At 39.8% G+C, this 14,400-nt stretch overlaps 2 protein-coding genes across 7 annotated transcripts in view; one reads left to right on the top strand and one right to left on the bottom strand.

Annotated features, from left to right (window-relative positions):
* Nucleotides 1-14,400, bottom strand: part of cenpp (centromere protein P) — a 282,096-nt gene that overhangs the window by 29,157 nt on the left and 238,539 nt on the right. The gene's annotated exons all lie outside the window — the stretch shown is intronic.
* The window catches only part of ecm2 (extracellular matrix protein 2, female organ and adipocyte specific), a 30,710-nt gene that overhangs the window by 680 nt on the left and 15,630 nt on the right, over nucleotides 1-14,400 (top strand). For 2 of the 4 annotated variants that reach the window (XM_078209752.1, XM_078209753.1), the window contains exons 2-6: nucleotides 393-484; nucleotides 5,984-6,289; nucleotides 9,030-9,218; nucleotides 10,261-11,319; nucleotides 13,259-13,374. In XM_078209752.1, the coding sequence (XP_078065878.1) occupies nucleotides 6,004-6,289; nucleotides 9,030-9,218; nucleotides 10,261-11,319; nucleotides 13,259-13,374 (1,650 nt within the window). In that variant the 5' untranslated portion in view covers nucleotides 393-484; nucleotides 5,984-6,003. Of the gene's footprint in view, nucleotides 1-311; nucleotides 485-1,452; nucleotides 1,576-5,983; nucleotides 6,290-9,029; nucleotides 9,219-10,260; nucleotides 11,320-13,258; nucleotides 13,375-14,400 lie in introns of those variants that run through there. The other 2 variants (XM_078209754.1, XM_078209755.1) reach the window with 2 other exon arrangements.

Genomic DNA, 14,400 nt, shown 5'->3' with positions numbered 1-14,400 from the left:
TTTGATTTTCCAAAAGTTTCACCTTGTTCCATTTCATCACCTTTTTCTGCTGCAACAGAATTACAAATAGTAATGTTGAAAGGGTGACTTTAAAAAAAACTTGGATTCATATCCATTTTCGCAAAGGTTTTGCCAAGCCACTATAAAATCATATCAGCTGATAATTAAAGATGCTTCATATTAGCTCTGCAGTGCAATGAAACACAAATATTTACTTTGTCAGTCTAAAAGAATGTAGCTGACATGTACAATAGCCACTGCATTTTCAGAAATTTTCCAGCTGAGCCTTGCTATCCGAAGGACCAAAACTTTCCATCCTCCAAGCAGGCTTTTTGTTTCTCCAGTAATCCTGACTTTGATTCTTTATTACAACCAATTCTCTTTTACCCCAGGGGCCCAGGCTGTTACATACTCAGGGAATAAGCCAGCTCATTCTTTAAGGAAGTGTACAAAGTGTGCGTGTGTCTGGTGGGAGGGGGAGCTGGTAAGTTCACTCCTCTTGCTTTCTTAAAATTTATTTTTGCAGTGGCTGTTTTTAACATCAATGTTGAAGTCAAATAAAAGTAAGGAAGTCATTCAGTTATTAATGACTGGCTGGAATAAGAAAACAGCTCAAATGGATTATATCCCCAGACGTCTGGGGGAGTGGGGGAGGGGGGGGGGGGTGGAAGATGGACCTCTTGTACTTGGGCACATCATTATTTTTGACTTTGATTGTCACCTTTCGAAAGGTTTTTGTGTCTGTGGAATTGGGCTAAGTCATTTAAATAAATATATTTGAGTAGCTTCCCTTATTTATGCACAGTTGGTAACAACAGGCATGCTGTGGTAGCAGCTCTTGGTCCTGGTCTGGGAATTGATTAGGCTTGGACATGAAGTCCTGGACTGTCAGCAGTCATGTCAGTCGGGTATTTGCACCATATGGAACCAAAGTCTAGGAGAGTACTTGTGTGAAGAAATTATTTTTTACACAAGAAAACTATCACAAGGTTCCTGTTGAATAATATGGAAACATAAAAATCAATTATAATTTTGTAATAGAGATCTTCATTTTTTTCCACCAATTTCTTCATGAGAAGGCTAATATTTATTGCCCATCCTTAATTGTCCTTTAGAAAGTGGCAGTGAGCCATTGACTTGAGCTGTTACAGTCTACATTAGGGTCAGGAGTCACGAGGGCCAGAATGGGTAAGGATGAGGTAGCCACTCTTGGAGGCCACTAATACTGGACACCATTGTGATTGGGTAAGAATGATGTCATCACATACAGAGAATATGTCATCATGCAGGGAGCTCCACTGTGGTTTGCAATGGAAAAGGTCCAATTGCAAGTATGTGAGGTGGGAAAAGGGAGTAGTGGGGTGGATGAGGGTGGGGGCAGAGATTGGAAAGATGAAAACCAACCTCGGTTTTCTATGTCTCAGTCGGTGTGAGGATTCTGCGATGGAGAAAGGAATGAACACAGGCCCCTGCCAGTACTTCACTAAGGTACTAAGGTACAAAATACCAGACAAAAAGCTATCCAATACTGGACAATGGCCAGTTTGATATAAAACCAGAAAATAGTCATCACAGGTAAGCATCCTTCTTGCTGGGTCACTTTAATTACATCAATTAGAAAGCAGGTCAGGGAATCATTCCCCTGCAAACAGCAGGGAATATGATTCTGATCTGCAGAGAATAATTCATTCCCAAGATATTACACAATAGAATTGCACATTTGCATCCTTGGTTTATAGTGAGGTTTATCCAAGATTAACTAGCTCCAAACAGTCTTGGCTGATCTGAACTTGCATTCCATCTTGATTGACACTGATGCTCTATTTATTTGGAAACAAAAATAAACATCTCCTGAACACTCTTTCGAGAAGATGGCATCCTTCTTGGGCTATCGGCAGTATTTATAATGGAGGTGACAGGAGTCTCCCTCACTGGTTGGAGAGCCGGTGAAAGCCACTTAGGCATTTAACTGGACAGTGCAGGTCTTCTGTTGAATGAAGGAACCTGGGAAGAAGTCCCAACTGCCAAGAGCTGCTGGCCTATCTGTATGTCAGTGCCCCCTGGGAGGTGGTGGTTGCTACCAGTATGACATCCATTCAAGGCCTACTATTGTTGCTGTAACACAGGCCACGGAGTGGAGGGGGTTGTCACTGGGGATAGGAGAGGCTGCTGGGGAGGATGGGGGAACCACTGGCGTGGCAGGTGGGAGGGAATTGGTACAGAGGGAGGGGGTGGAGGAGCGCTAGGGAGGAAGGGGCAACCACTAGAGAAGGAGAGGGATTGCTAGGGAGAGCAGGGAGAGGGAGGGGGAATGCTAGGAAGGAAGGAAGGAGGGACCATCGAGGGAGGGGGAGGAAGGGAAAATGGAAGTGGGGAACTGCTAGGGAGCAGGGGGACCACTAGGGAGGGAGGGAGAAAACACTCGGGGAGGAGGGTGGGTGGGGGGGCGGAATCACTTGTGGGGGGGTGAAATCACTTGGTGGAAATTGTTTAGGGGGGGAGATATCACTCGGGGGGGGAAATTACTCGGGCAACCTAATTGGCCTGTTCTCTCTGTCACTGCCAAGTCCTCTCCTTCAAAGTCCTTGGTACTCTCCCTATCAATCATCCCTACCACACATAACGGGAACAACCTCTCCCCCATTGGGCTCCCTAGAAGATCCACCTTGGCATTTCCCCCGGCACAGGTTGGCACAGTCATGTTGGCACTGCCCTGTGGCAACGCCAACCTGGCAGTGTCAACCTATGCCAGGGACATATCCCTTTCCCCCGGGACCATACTTATCTTGGTCCCCCCAGCGGGAACCCCTTGATAGTTTCCCGTCCTCTCAGAGCTGTTGTGAACCTCACGTTGGGGGAATCATGTGGCGGGGAGGCCCTTTAATAGTATTAAAATGAATTTAGATGTATTTAAACATAGAAAATAGGAGCAGGAGGAGGCCGTTTGGCCCTTCGAGCCTGCTCCACCATTCATTATGATTATGGCTAATCCTTCAGCTCAATAGCCTAATCCCGCCTTCCCCTATATCCTTTGTTCCCTTCGCCCCGAGTTAATTCTAACTCCTTCTTGAAAACATACAATGTTTTGGCTCCAACTGTTTTGTGCGGTAGTGAATTCCACAGGCTTACCACTCTCTGGGTGAAGAAATTTCTCCTCATCTCTGTCCTAAATGGTCCACCCTGTATCCTCAGACTGTGACCTCCACTCCGCCCCCCCCCCCCCCCCCCCCGCCCCGCCCCACCGTTCTGGACTCCCCTGCCATCAGGAACATCCTTTCTGCATCTACCCTCTCTAATCCTGTTAGAATTTTATAGGTTTCTATGAGACCTCCCTCTTCCTTCTGAACTCCAATGAATATAATCCTAACCAACTCAATCTCTCTCCTCATACATCAATCCCACCATCCCAGGAATCAGTCTGGTAAACCGTCACTGCATACCCTCCGTAACAAGAACATTGTTCCTCAGATAAGGAGACCAAAACTGCACACAATAATCCAGGTGTAGACTTACCTAAGCCCTATTTAACTGTATAAAATGGAAAGGAGAGTTCATTTAAAGCTATTCAATACTACGTTGCTTCTTAGGAAAGTACAAATTTCAAAGCACCATAATATACTTTCATAATGTTATCTTTTATGAAAAAAGATCTAGCTTTCTGCTGAAACGGATCAATATATCCATCTCCACTCTCCTGAGTCCATGCCTGCTGGTTAGAGTTTGTAATTACTTGAGTTTAGTTTAACTGTACCCCTTAGAATGTTCAAAACTATGGTATGTTCTCCCACAGTCACTTTTTCTCTTGTGTAAACATTCCTAGTTTCAGGGAGGAATTCTCTCATTTTGAGACTAAGGGCCAAATTCTCCCAAGCCCCGCTGGTGGGCTTGATGGCAGGCGTGAGGGGAGAATATGGTGAGAGCCCCAGAAATTGTTTTCACGTTGGCGTGAATTGATAGTGGGATCTTCCACTAGTGCCTGCCATGGCAGGTCAGAAACCCTGCCAGCAGCTGGCGTGATGATGTCGGGACTCACCTGAACAATGGGGGCTGCATCCAGAGTTTGGGAGGCAGGCTGCCTGGAGCACCTCAGCAGTGGGTAGGGAGAGCATCTGTAGGTGAACCTTCCAGATTCAGTGTGGTGGAGGGGCTTCAGCTTCCAGCCTCAGAGTGTTCCTGGAAATCCATCTTTATTTTCAGGGAGTCTATCTTCCCATCCTGGAGTGCTCCCAGAAATCCACCTTCATTTTCAGGAAATCCACCTTCTTTCTTCACTGGTGGATTAGTAATGTTGGACGCCTTTTCAGTATGGCACCCAGACATGCCGGCAGACCACACACCATCCAGGCCTGTCATTGAATGCAGCATGAACCACCCAGGTACATAATTAATGAGGTTGGGGCCAGAAGATTTGACATGTTTTCCTGCCAGCCTTTGCCCCGGGAAACATTCCTGTTCCTGCACCTTGTCATGGGACTTTGTCTCAAAATGGGAGAATTCCACCTGTAGTCCCATAGAGGGAGCAGGAACATGGAACGTTTCCCATTCAGTTCACTCATCCATCAAAATGTTACAAATTTGATAATATATTTCTAGGCACTTGCAACTTTTGATTCACCACTGAGCAATTTCTTCTGAAACCATGAGACATTCCCTGATCTCCGATTTGGATTACTGCTTTATTGCTGAACTGCTACTTAACAATATGAAATGGGATAGCTTTCTGAATGCAAGCTGGCAGAGGGAGTACTTTTGCAAGCTTAAAGCAGTAATTACTGTTAAAATTATTTTCTCATGCAGATATAAATAAAGAGTGGACAAGTACTGAAGTATAAGTGACTGCGACATAATTATGCTCCCCCTACCACTATTTGAACTCTTACTTTCTACTCTAGATTGTTCCATAGAAATAAAACTTCAAAAGAGGAAAAGAATCTGGAGAACTCAAGTAAACACTGCAAGTTCTGAAGCAGTTGATTACCATAAGAGGGAAATGTTACCTCCATTTGAGATCTAATCAAGTATTTTTCTTATAACGCGCAATTATTTTTTTCTTGTTTTGTTCACTAGAATTAATTGGAACATAACAACATTCTTCATCTGCTTGGTCACAAACCAAAACTCTTGATAATTTAAAACCCTCTATTAAATTCTCTCAGCCTCCTCTAGTTCAGTTCCTCATTCTAGTTTCCTATCCCTGTCATCAACCCGATGAATCTGTGATCACTGCTGAATGCTCTCTATGGCTTTAATGTTAAATCGGATGTTTTCTCTGGTTAGATATTTTATTTGTGAAATTCAATCACCAGGCATTTTATGTTATGGCAGCATCTTCCTGAAACACTCCCACCCACAGGCTATTTCAAATCAGACACTGAAATTGTTTAAGGATTTTTTCTTCTTGTCATTTCTCACTTATTGCAATTGCACTAAGTATACTAAAATGCTCTGTTACCCCTTCATACAGATCAATCACAGCAAGTCAATTGTCAATTGACTATAATTACAAAACCTAGTTATTATCCTTTCCTTTCTGGCAATCCTCACAGTTGTCTGCCTGCTGCCATTCTTCCATTTAAGGCTATCTTTCCAAAGCTCTACCTTGTGATTTGCTACTGACTGTAAAATATAATTGATTTTTAACTGGTTTTGACTGTACTCGACATCATGTGGTGGTTGGCAGTATAACTATCAGATAAACTTTTTAAACATTTCATAAACTGCCATTATTTTTGAGTATAATTCAACCAGACTTTCCATTTTGATATTCAAATAAACTACTTGTTACAGGGTATATTGTTCAGTTAAATTCAATAAGGCTGTTTCTTGACAAACACTCCACAATTCGGTCTTTCATTAAAAATATATAAGCTGCTTCTTATATGGACATGCAATTGAAATTAACATTATGAAGCTTAATTTAGTTGGAATTCAATAGGAAGTAAAAGTTTATGAAACTTATGTTCTTGTTTTTCCTTCCTTACAGGTGGTACCTAAAGAAAAACAATGAATGTAAACACTTTAGTTTTGCTCTTCCTATTTCTCAACCTGTGTGAAGTTCTTGGTAAGAGGGAAAATAAGGCACCAAATAGGGGTCAGAGGAGAAGGCTCCGCCCTCAAGGCCGACAACATGTTGGCTTTATGAATCGCAATTTGGCCAAACAAACGAAATCTAGCCATTTACACTCTCCTGCAAAATTTCCGAAAATTAATGCAGATGAAAGCATGATAACCTTCCTTTACTCATATCTAGGCATTGATGCAACAGAGTCGACTTACAATGTGTTACCAGGTTAGTGAAAAACAGAAAACAGAAGTAATTTCTCACGACTGTTATACCCATTAAAGGTAAAAATCATCATGGTTCAAGGAAATGTGTTGCCTTCATTAAACATTTGAGTTTATTTGTTTTGGAAATGTGGTAAACCTAAATTTTCTCATCAATGTTATTCCAATGATCGTGTTTCTCCATTTAAAATAAAAAGGTAAATGCCGGCTATGGATTAACACCAATCAGAAAATCTAAATATATTATAAATGTAATGTCTGTAGCTCTGTATCTTTAAAATTGCATCCAATCCATTCAAAAATGTACTGTGAGCTATTGGAAAGGATAGATTATGCAGCATTCTCCCTACAACTGCAATACTGCTCACCTGCAATAGATTAACATCAACCATATGTTTTTATATATGTGTATTATAAACATATATATGACTTTTTTATATTTATGCTGATGTCAGATAGCCACTGCTATACTAAAAACACATTTTATTATTTTAAAGCCTTTAGTGAATACTTGAGTTTAAATTGAAATCTTGCAGAAACAGATGGGTTCTCTCTTGAGCAACCATTTCCTTGCCAGTTTCTATCAGGAGAGCAATAACACCTTCCAGTGAACTTAAAGAGAACTGTAAATGGATTTGATTCCCTTTTCATGATTATAAGATGATCTATTCACCACACAAACTACATTTATGACACGTGCTCAGTCTACATCCGTTCTGCATACTTGAAAAAATAATGCTCCTGACATCGTCCTTGGGGCCAGAAAGTGAAATGAGAATATGTAAAACGATCTTCAGCAATGAGTTAAGATTTGTGTGGCTTTTATAGACCTTTATTTCTGTAACTAATAATCAAAATTAGAAATGTTAAAAAATTGTGCATGCTATACAATAGAAAAATGTGTAGAATCTCAATATTAAAATGGAATCCCCATCACCAAGTGTTGATGAATTATCTTACATTGGTCAAGTAATGAACCAGTTGCTTGCCCTTTAAGTGCTCTTTGGAGTCTATGCGATTAAGTAAGAATACAATTAAAATAAAAAAGGCCAATGCTTTTTTTTAACTGATGCTCAAAACTATTTAAAAGTGTAACTACTATGGACAACATCATGCAGTTATATAGCATTTGTAACATAGTAAAACTTGCCTGGGTGATTTATAGTAGTATTACCAGATAAGACTTGACTCCAAGGTACTAGGACAGGTGACCAAAGATTTTGATTTGATTTATTATTGTCATATGAATTGGGCTACAGTGTAAGGTATTGTTTCTTGTGCTATACAGACAAAGCATGCCGTTCATAGAATACATAGGGGAGAAGGAAAGGAGGGCATACAGAATGTAGTGTTATATTCATAGCTAGGTTGTAGAGAAAGATCAACTTAATATAAGGTAGGTCCATTCAAAGGTCTGATGGCAGCAGGGAAGAAACTGTTCTTGAGTCCGCTAAAGAGGTAAGTTTTAAGAAATGTCTTAAAGGAGGTCAACGAGCGAGAGAGGGTGAGATAGGTAGAAGGGTTTAGGGCGGGAAATTCAGAAAATAGGACTAAAACAACGTTTCATAGTATTTTCTGGTATTTGCAGCACAGGAACAAGCCCTCCCCAGTTCACTATTTTAAAGTTCCATTCATAGCCATTTTAATTTTTTCCACTGATCCCACTCTGGTTCAGGTGCAGCATATCTCAATGATAGAGCCTCTTTCTGGTGATACACTGATGCCAGTATCCCTTGAAATAGAATCCTTTCCTCCCATATCAACAAAGTCTGTCAACAAAACACTCACCTTCCTGATCTGCCTAATCATATGCCAATTACTGCATGGTTTGGCTGGTAATCCTGTGAATAATGTCCTGTTTTTAAAAATTTAGTTGCCAACTTCTTATGGCTCTTAGCAGGACCTCCTCCTTTGTCATCCCAATGTCATCGGTTCTAGCACGGGCCATGGCACTGGTCACCCCTTCCCTTTCCAAGCTCCTGTCCTTTCAGCTTTGCACCAGATAAGCAGACCCTTCTGATCGTAATTACTACTGCAGAATAAAAAGGAAATTATGCTTATTCTCAATCCCCCTTTGCTCTCCTATCCCACCTTGTGTGAACTGCCTCGTGCACCACAGGGCTATGATTTGTATTCTGGCTATCCACCCTGCAGCCATGTCATCACAGGTCAAAGGTATAAACAAATACATAGGTATAAACATTAAACATAAAACAACTTTGATTTTTGGGAGAGACTAGGGTATATCAATATTATTGAAATTAAACCTCAGGACCATATTCTGATGAAACTCAAACATGAACCTTACTTTTACTTTATTAGATACTGATAATTTTGCATATTTTAAAACACAAGGCAAGAAAAGGTTGTTGCAGAGAAAATATATTATTCTATTTTACATCATTTAGACTTATGATATACCACTAAGAAAGGAAGCATCAACTGAAGAAATTCTCAACACTATACAGTTTTCAATATATTCCTGACAACAAAGTTGTGCAACTCATTTCTACCGTCTTGACAGATATACTCCTGTCAATTCCATAGATTGCTGAACGGTTAACTCTTCCCATGCTGAAGTGTTTAATCATTAACAGAAACGAAGAATTATTTGCTAACAGTATATTATTGTTTTCAATTATGTGATGCCTTTTTGCATGGGTTGAATTTGAAACTACTCAAGATGCCTAGCATTTCAACAGATGTACAATGATAACCCACTTTTGTTTAATTTTTATCATTAGGTAGACAAGGACATTGCAAAGTGAATGGGATGATCATGTATGACAAGGCAGTCTGGTCTCCAAAACCATGTGTAACCTGTCTCTGTTCAAGTGGAAAAGTGATTTGTGATGAAATGAGCTGCCCCATCTTGAAGTGTGCAAGAACCACAATACCAACTGGGGAATGCTGCCCAATTTGTGCTTCGTTTGGTATTTTCTCATTCGTTATTCAGCTAGCTATTTTTAGTGATTTAAAATGTCAAAATGGAAAATAGTTGTGCAAAATGTTTATTAATTCAAGGATGGTTTCCTCCATTTATTCATATTTGTAAACAAAATGCTTTGGGTAAAAATACTTATAATTGAAACCTGGTATAGATGAACCAGATAACATGGCTATTTCAACAATGTTAACAATTGTTAACATGTATTTGCTCAGGAAAAATCTTTTACATTTGATAAGTAATACATGAAATGATCCCTCAAGTGCTCTTTGCTTAATATAAAGAACTATATTTGTACCTCAAAGATTCAATTAGGCTGTATAAAACTCAACCTTCAGTAGCTACATTCAATGTTTTTGCCAAATATAATTGTATTGTTTTTTGAAAAGTAATGCAACACCAAAAGCTATACATGCTCTTAATTTTTGTAGCTACTGCATGTGCAACATTATTTTTGTGTCAAATCTACAGCGAATTATGTGATTAAATTCTTCTAGAGCAAGAACATTATAGCAGCTGTTCCCTGACAATAGTCAGAATGACTTGCAGTACTTTTTACTATCATTACTGAACATCTGATGGAAAAATATATGGAGCAATAATGCTACTGTTTAATCTTGATATTTACATAATATCCATAACCTTTATTCTAATGAAATTGCCCAAATCCTTAATTATAACTTTATTATCTGGTCCTTCCGTAAATCTATATTGCTGCATTGGCTATTCTTGTCTTATGGCTGATTCCTATATCTAATGGAAGTAACACAGTTAAGAAAATCCAGCAAAAGTGATGCTCATTAATTATTCATTTTATCACCGAACCTCAGAAAAAAATATTCCAAGTATGAATTCATTAAAACAATTGCACATCAAGTTTCCCTTTGTCATTCACATTGCCTCATTCATCACAAGAATTGCATGATATACAGCCATACAATCATGCTATTTTCTTTAGTGATCTTGATCTTCATATTTGATTTTTAAATGTTCAAATAACAGCCTTAAACTTTGTGTTGATTCTACAGAGCCAAATGATCCAAGCGAAACATACCATCCAGTGATCCTCAGTAATCAAGAACAAGAAAAACAACTAAGGAGAGAAAAAAAAATGGAAGAAATTCAAAAAAGGAAAGGTCAGGAGCAGAAAAGAAAGAGTGAAGAAAAAAATAATGATGAAGAAAAACAAAAAGAGCTTGAAAAATCCCATCAAAGGAAAGAAACACTACGTCAAATGGAAGAAAAAGAACCTCAAAAGGTGCTGGCAGAGGAACAGAAGGACCTAGATGAGGAAATTCAGAGCAGTATCGTAGAGGAGGAAGAGCAACAACTTGAAAATGAATTGGGAAATCATTCAAGAACTATAGATGGGGAAGAACAGGAAAATGAACATGATGAATATGATGAATATGTTGAAATTAATGACCGCAAAGAAGACAATGAGGAGCAGCAAGTGAAGGAACAAGAGGAGGAGATGGAAGAGAAGGAGGAGGAGAAGGAAGATGAGGAGGAAGAACAGGAGCAGCAAGTGAAGAAACAAGAGGAGGAAGTGGAAAAGGAAGACGAAGAGGAAAAAGAGACAGAGGAAAAAGAGATGAAGGAAAAAGAGATGGAAGAGGATAAAAAGATGGAAGAGGATAAAGAGATGGAGGAGGAAATGGAGGAGGAGGAACAAGATGAGGAACACGAGGAGGTGGAAGAGGAGGAGTTTGAGAAAGAAGATGAGGAGCCACAAGAGGAGATTGAGGAAAAAGATGAGGCGCAAGAGGAGGAGTTTGAGGAAGATGAGGAGGTTCAAGAGGAGGAGTTTGAGGAAGATGAGGAGGTTCAAGAGGAGGAGTTTGAGGAAGATGAGGAGGTTCAAGAGGAGGAGTTTGAGGAAGAAGATGACAATATAGAATATTCAGGATTATCATTAATTCCTTCCACATTAGGATCAATTCCATTTCATCCCGATGAAGAACCCCCCAGATTTTCTCTCCCAGCTGGCTGTGATACCACAGATACTACTATAAACTGCTATAATGCTAAGTTGACTCAAATTCCTCCAATTAGAGATCTGGAGCTTACAAATCTATATCTTGCGGGTAATTAATATATTTTTGTACGTATTACATTTTAACAATAATTATTTTACCTGTGAAATTTAAGTTGCTTAAATGATTTCTAAATTATGCTAAAAAGGGAAAGTATTTATTAAAACATTATATATCAAATCAAGTTTACATCTACTCAGGCTGCCAGGTGTGGCATTAATACTGCTTCATTTGGGATACCTGTCAGACAATCTGTGAAGGTAGAGTCTTTAGACAAATTTCTTATTGTTTGTTGCACTGAGTGCAGTGACACTACAAACACATCGGGTTATTTTCCTTGGGTGACTATTTTTAAAATTCTAGGAAGCAAACAGAATAGTCTAGTTTCCAACAATAAAAAGTTTTCACACTGAATTTGATAAATCTTCAAAGAGCTAAAGGACTTCTGGATAATTTTAAACATGGCCTGGATAAGATGAAGTTATAATACATGTGGTGTAAAACCCAAGCTGTAGAAGACTACTTGTCTAGTGGTGTCTCATTCTCTACCTTCTGAGTGCTCAGGAGTCAGAAGGCCTCTTGACTCAATAGGGGACGATTCTCCGGCCCCATATGCACAGGCGTAAGTTTCATTATGGCCGGAGACTCTCATGAGAGGAATCATAACCGGATTTGCGACGAGGAGATCACATTTTGATCACATTTTCCCTGCCCCTGGCCAGCAACGTAATCTGGTTTACACCCAGCAAGGGTGCAAGCCAGATTTGCATACATAATTATTCATTTAATTATTCAAAATTGGCTTTAAGCCGAATTCTCCAGCCTCCTTAAATTCTCCCACCCGCCAGCAAGTTTGCAGGAATCACCATTGGTCTCCAGAAATGGAAAACAGATGTGATCACCACGCCAGGGCGTCCTGATAATGCCAGCAATTAAGGGGGGGAGAGGCATTTGAGGCCGATGATGCTGGCGATTAAGGAGAGGTGGGAGAGGCCTTTAATGCTGGCGATGGAGGGGGATGTCTTGAAGGTTAATCTAAGATCGGGGCGTGCTTTAAAAAGGGTGCCCTGATGTCTGAGGAGAAAGCCTTGCCGGTGTTTTTAGCCCCTGCCCATCTCATTTTGGCACAAATCGCACCCCTCCCCTCCCACCCAAACAAATGACTAAGTGGGAGAAGATTGCGATCGGGATCGCGCCAACTGCCCCAGTGGGAATCGTACCATGCTTCCCATTGGAGATTACAGTGTCTTTTTTTGGACAATTGCACTCATAGTTCTGTTTTTGACATACAGCTGAAGCTTCTTTGCATGACGTGGTTGCTGTACAGCTATTGCAATAAACTGTTAACTTCCTTACTGAAAAGAGAACAAACTCTGTAAAAATAAGAGAAAAACCAAAACACACAAAGATGATGAAACAAATTGGGTTACAATCAGAATAGCACACTTGCTCTATGCCTATCATTTCTTTTTTTGCCCCATCACCATTCCCTGTAAGACTAACTCTTCTGACAATCTCTGTAGTTCACCCTATCACAAAACTTCCTTATTACATCTCTAACTTTTTCCAGTTGTGAAGAAATGTCATCAACCTGATATGTTAACTCTGTTTCTCTCTCTGCAGATGCTGCCTGATCTGTTGATTATTTACAGTATTTTCTGTTTTTAATTCACATTTCCAGCATCTGCAGTATTCTGCTTTTCCATTTGTATAAAATTACTTAAGCGTGGTAAAATAAAACTGCTGAACTGTTAATAACACTTACAAATACATAGAAATATCCTTTGGCAACTATTTCTGCAATTTTTTTATCCTTTGTAGACAAGCTACTGGAAACCTTCTTGGCAGCTTGATTCCCAGCTGGGTTTCAGGAACTTTTAAGCCCAAATTCTATTTTAATTCAGTGTGACGCTATGATAAAATATTATGGTTTATAATACTCCCACACGATCAATCAATCTACAAATGTCTGAATTTTCCATCCTTGCAGGAAACTCAATCACGACTATTCCAGCAGGAGCATTCAATGGGGTTCCTAATCTTGAACTGATTGACCTGAGCAGAAATAAGATTCGTTCTTCAAACATAGATCCAGAAGCGTTCAAAGTAAGTTTTACAAGTTATTTTAAAATAACTATTATTAAATATTTCAAATGAACAATGTGAAAGGATTTATGGTAGCTTTCTTTGTTTTCTTAACAAAGTTCATTATATCTAAACATAGACAAGAAGCATAAAATCCTGCAATTTGCTTTTTTGTTTCTACATTTAGGTGACCATTGAACTAACTATGCACTAAAGTAATGCAAAATATGATTCTCAAAACTATTTTCCTCTCATTGAAGATATCATAGAAACCCTACAGTACAAAAAGAGGCCCTTCAGCCCATCGAGTCCGCACCGACCACAATCCCACCCAGGCCCTATGCCCATATCCCTACATATTTACCCACTAATCCCTCTAACCTACACATCTCAGGACACTAAGGGCAATTTTAGCATAGCCAATCAACCTGACCCGCACATCTTTGCACTGTGGGAGGAAACCGGAGCACCCAGAGGAAACCCACGCAGACACGAGGAGAATGTGCAAACTCCACACAGACAGTGACCCAAGCCGGGAATCGAACCCAGGTCCCTGGAGCTGTGAAGCAGCAGTGCTAACCACTGTGCTACCGTGCCGCCCCTATCAAAGAAGACAAAGTGACATGTTGCCTTATAAAGTGGCAGAGAAAAATTAATCCAGACAATGAACAAATTTCTCAAGCTCAAGACCTGAAGTGGGGGTGTGGGTGATAGGGGAGAAAGAGGGAAGATATTGCAGTCCTGTTCAGAAAAGTTTGTAAGGATAAACCCATCAATTGCAGACCAGTCAGTTTAACATCAGTGGTGGGTAAGGTTTGAGAAACAATTAATCAGGATATAATTAATAGTCACATGGAAAAATGTGGGTTGATTAGGAAGAGCCAGCATGGATTTCTGAAGGGGAATTCATGTTTAACTAACATGCTGGAGTTTTTTTGAAGAGGGAACAGAAAAAGTTGATGAGGGTATTGCCATTAATGTGGTGTACAAGAACTTTCAAAAGACATTCAATACAGTGCCACACAACAGTAGCAACATGGATACAAA

This window comes from Mustelus asterias, chromosome 3 (genome assembly GCF_964213995.1).
Source record: "Mustelus asterias chromosome 3, sMusAst1.hap1.1, whole genome shotgun sequence".
Lineage (NCBI taxonomy): Eukaryota > Metazoa > Chordata > Chondrichthyes > Carcharhiniformes > Triakidae > Mustelus > Mustelus asterias.
This window is presented reverse-complemented; position numbering and strand designations above follow the sequence as displayed.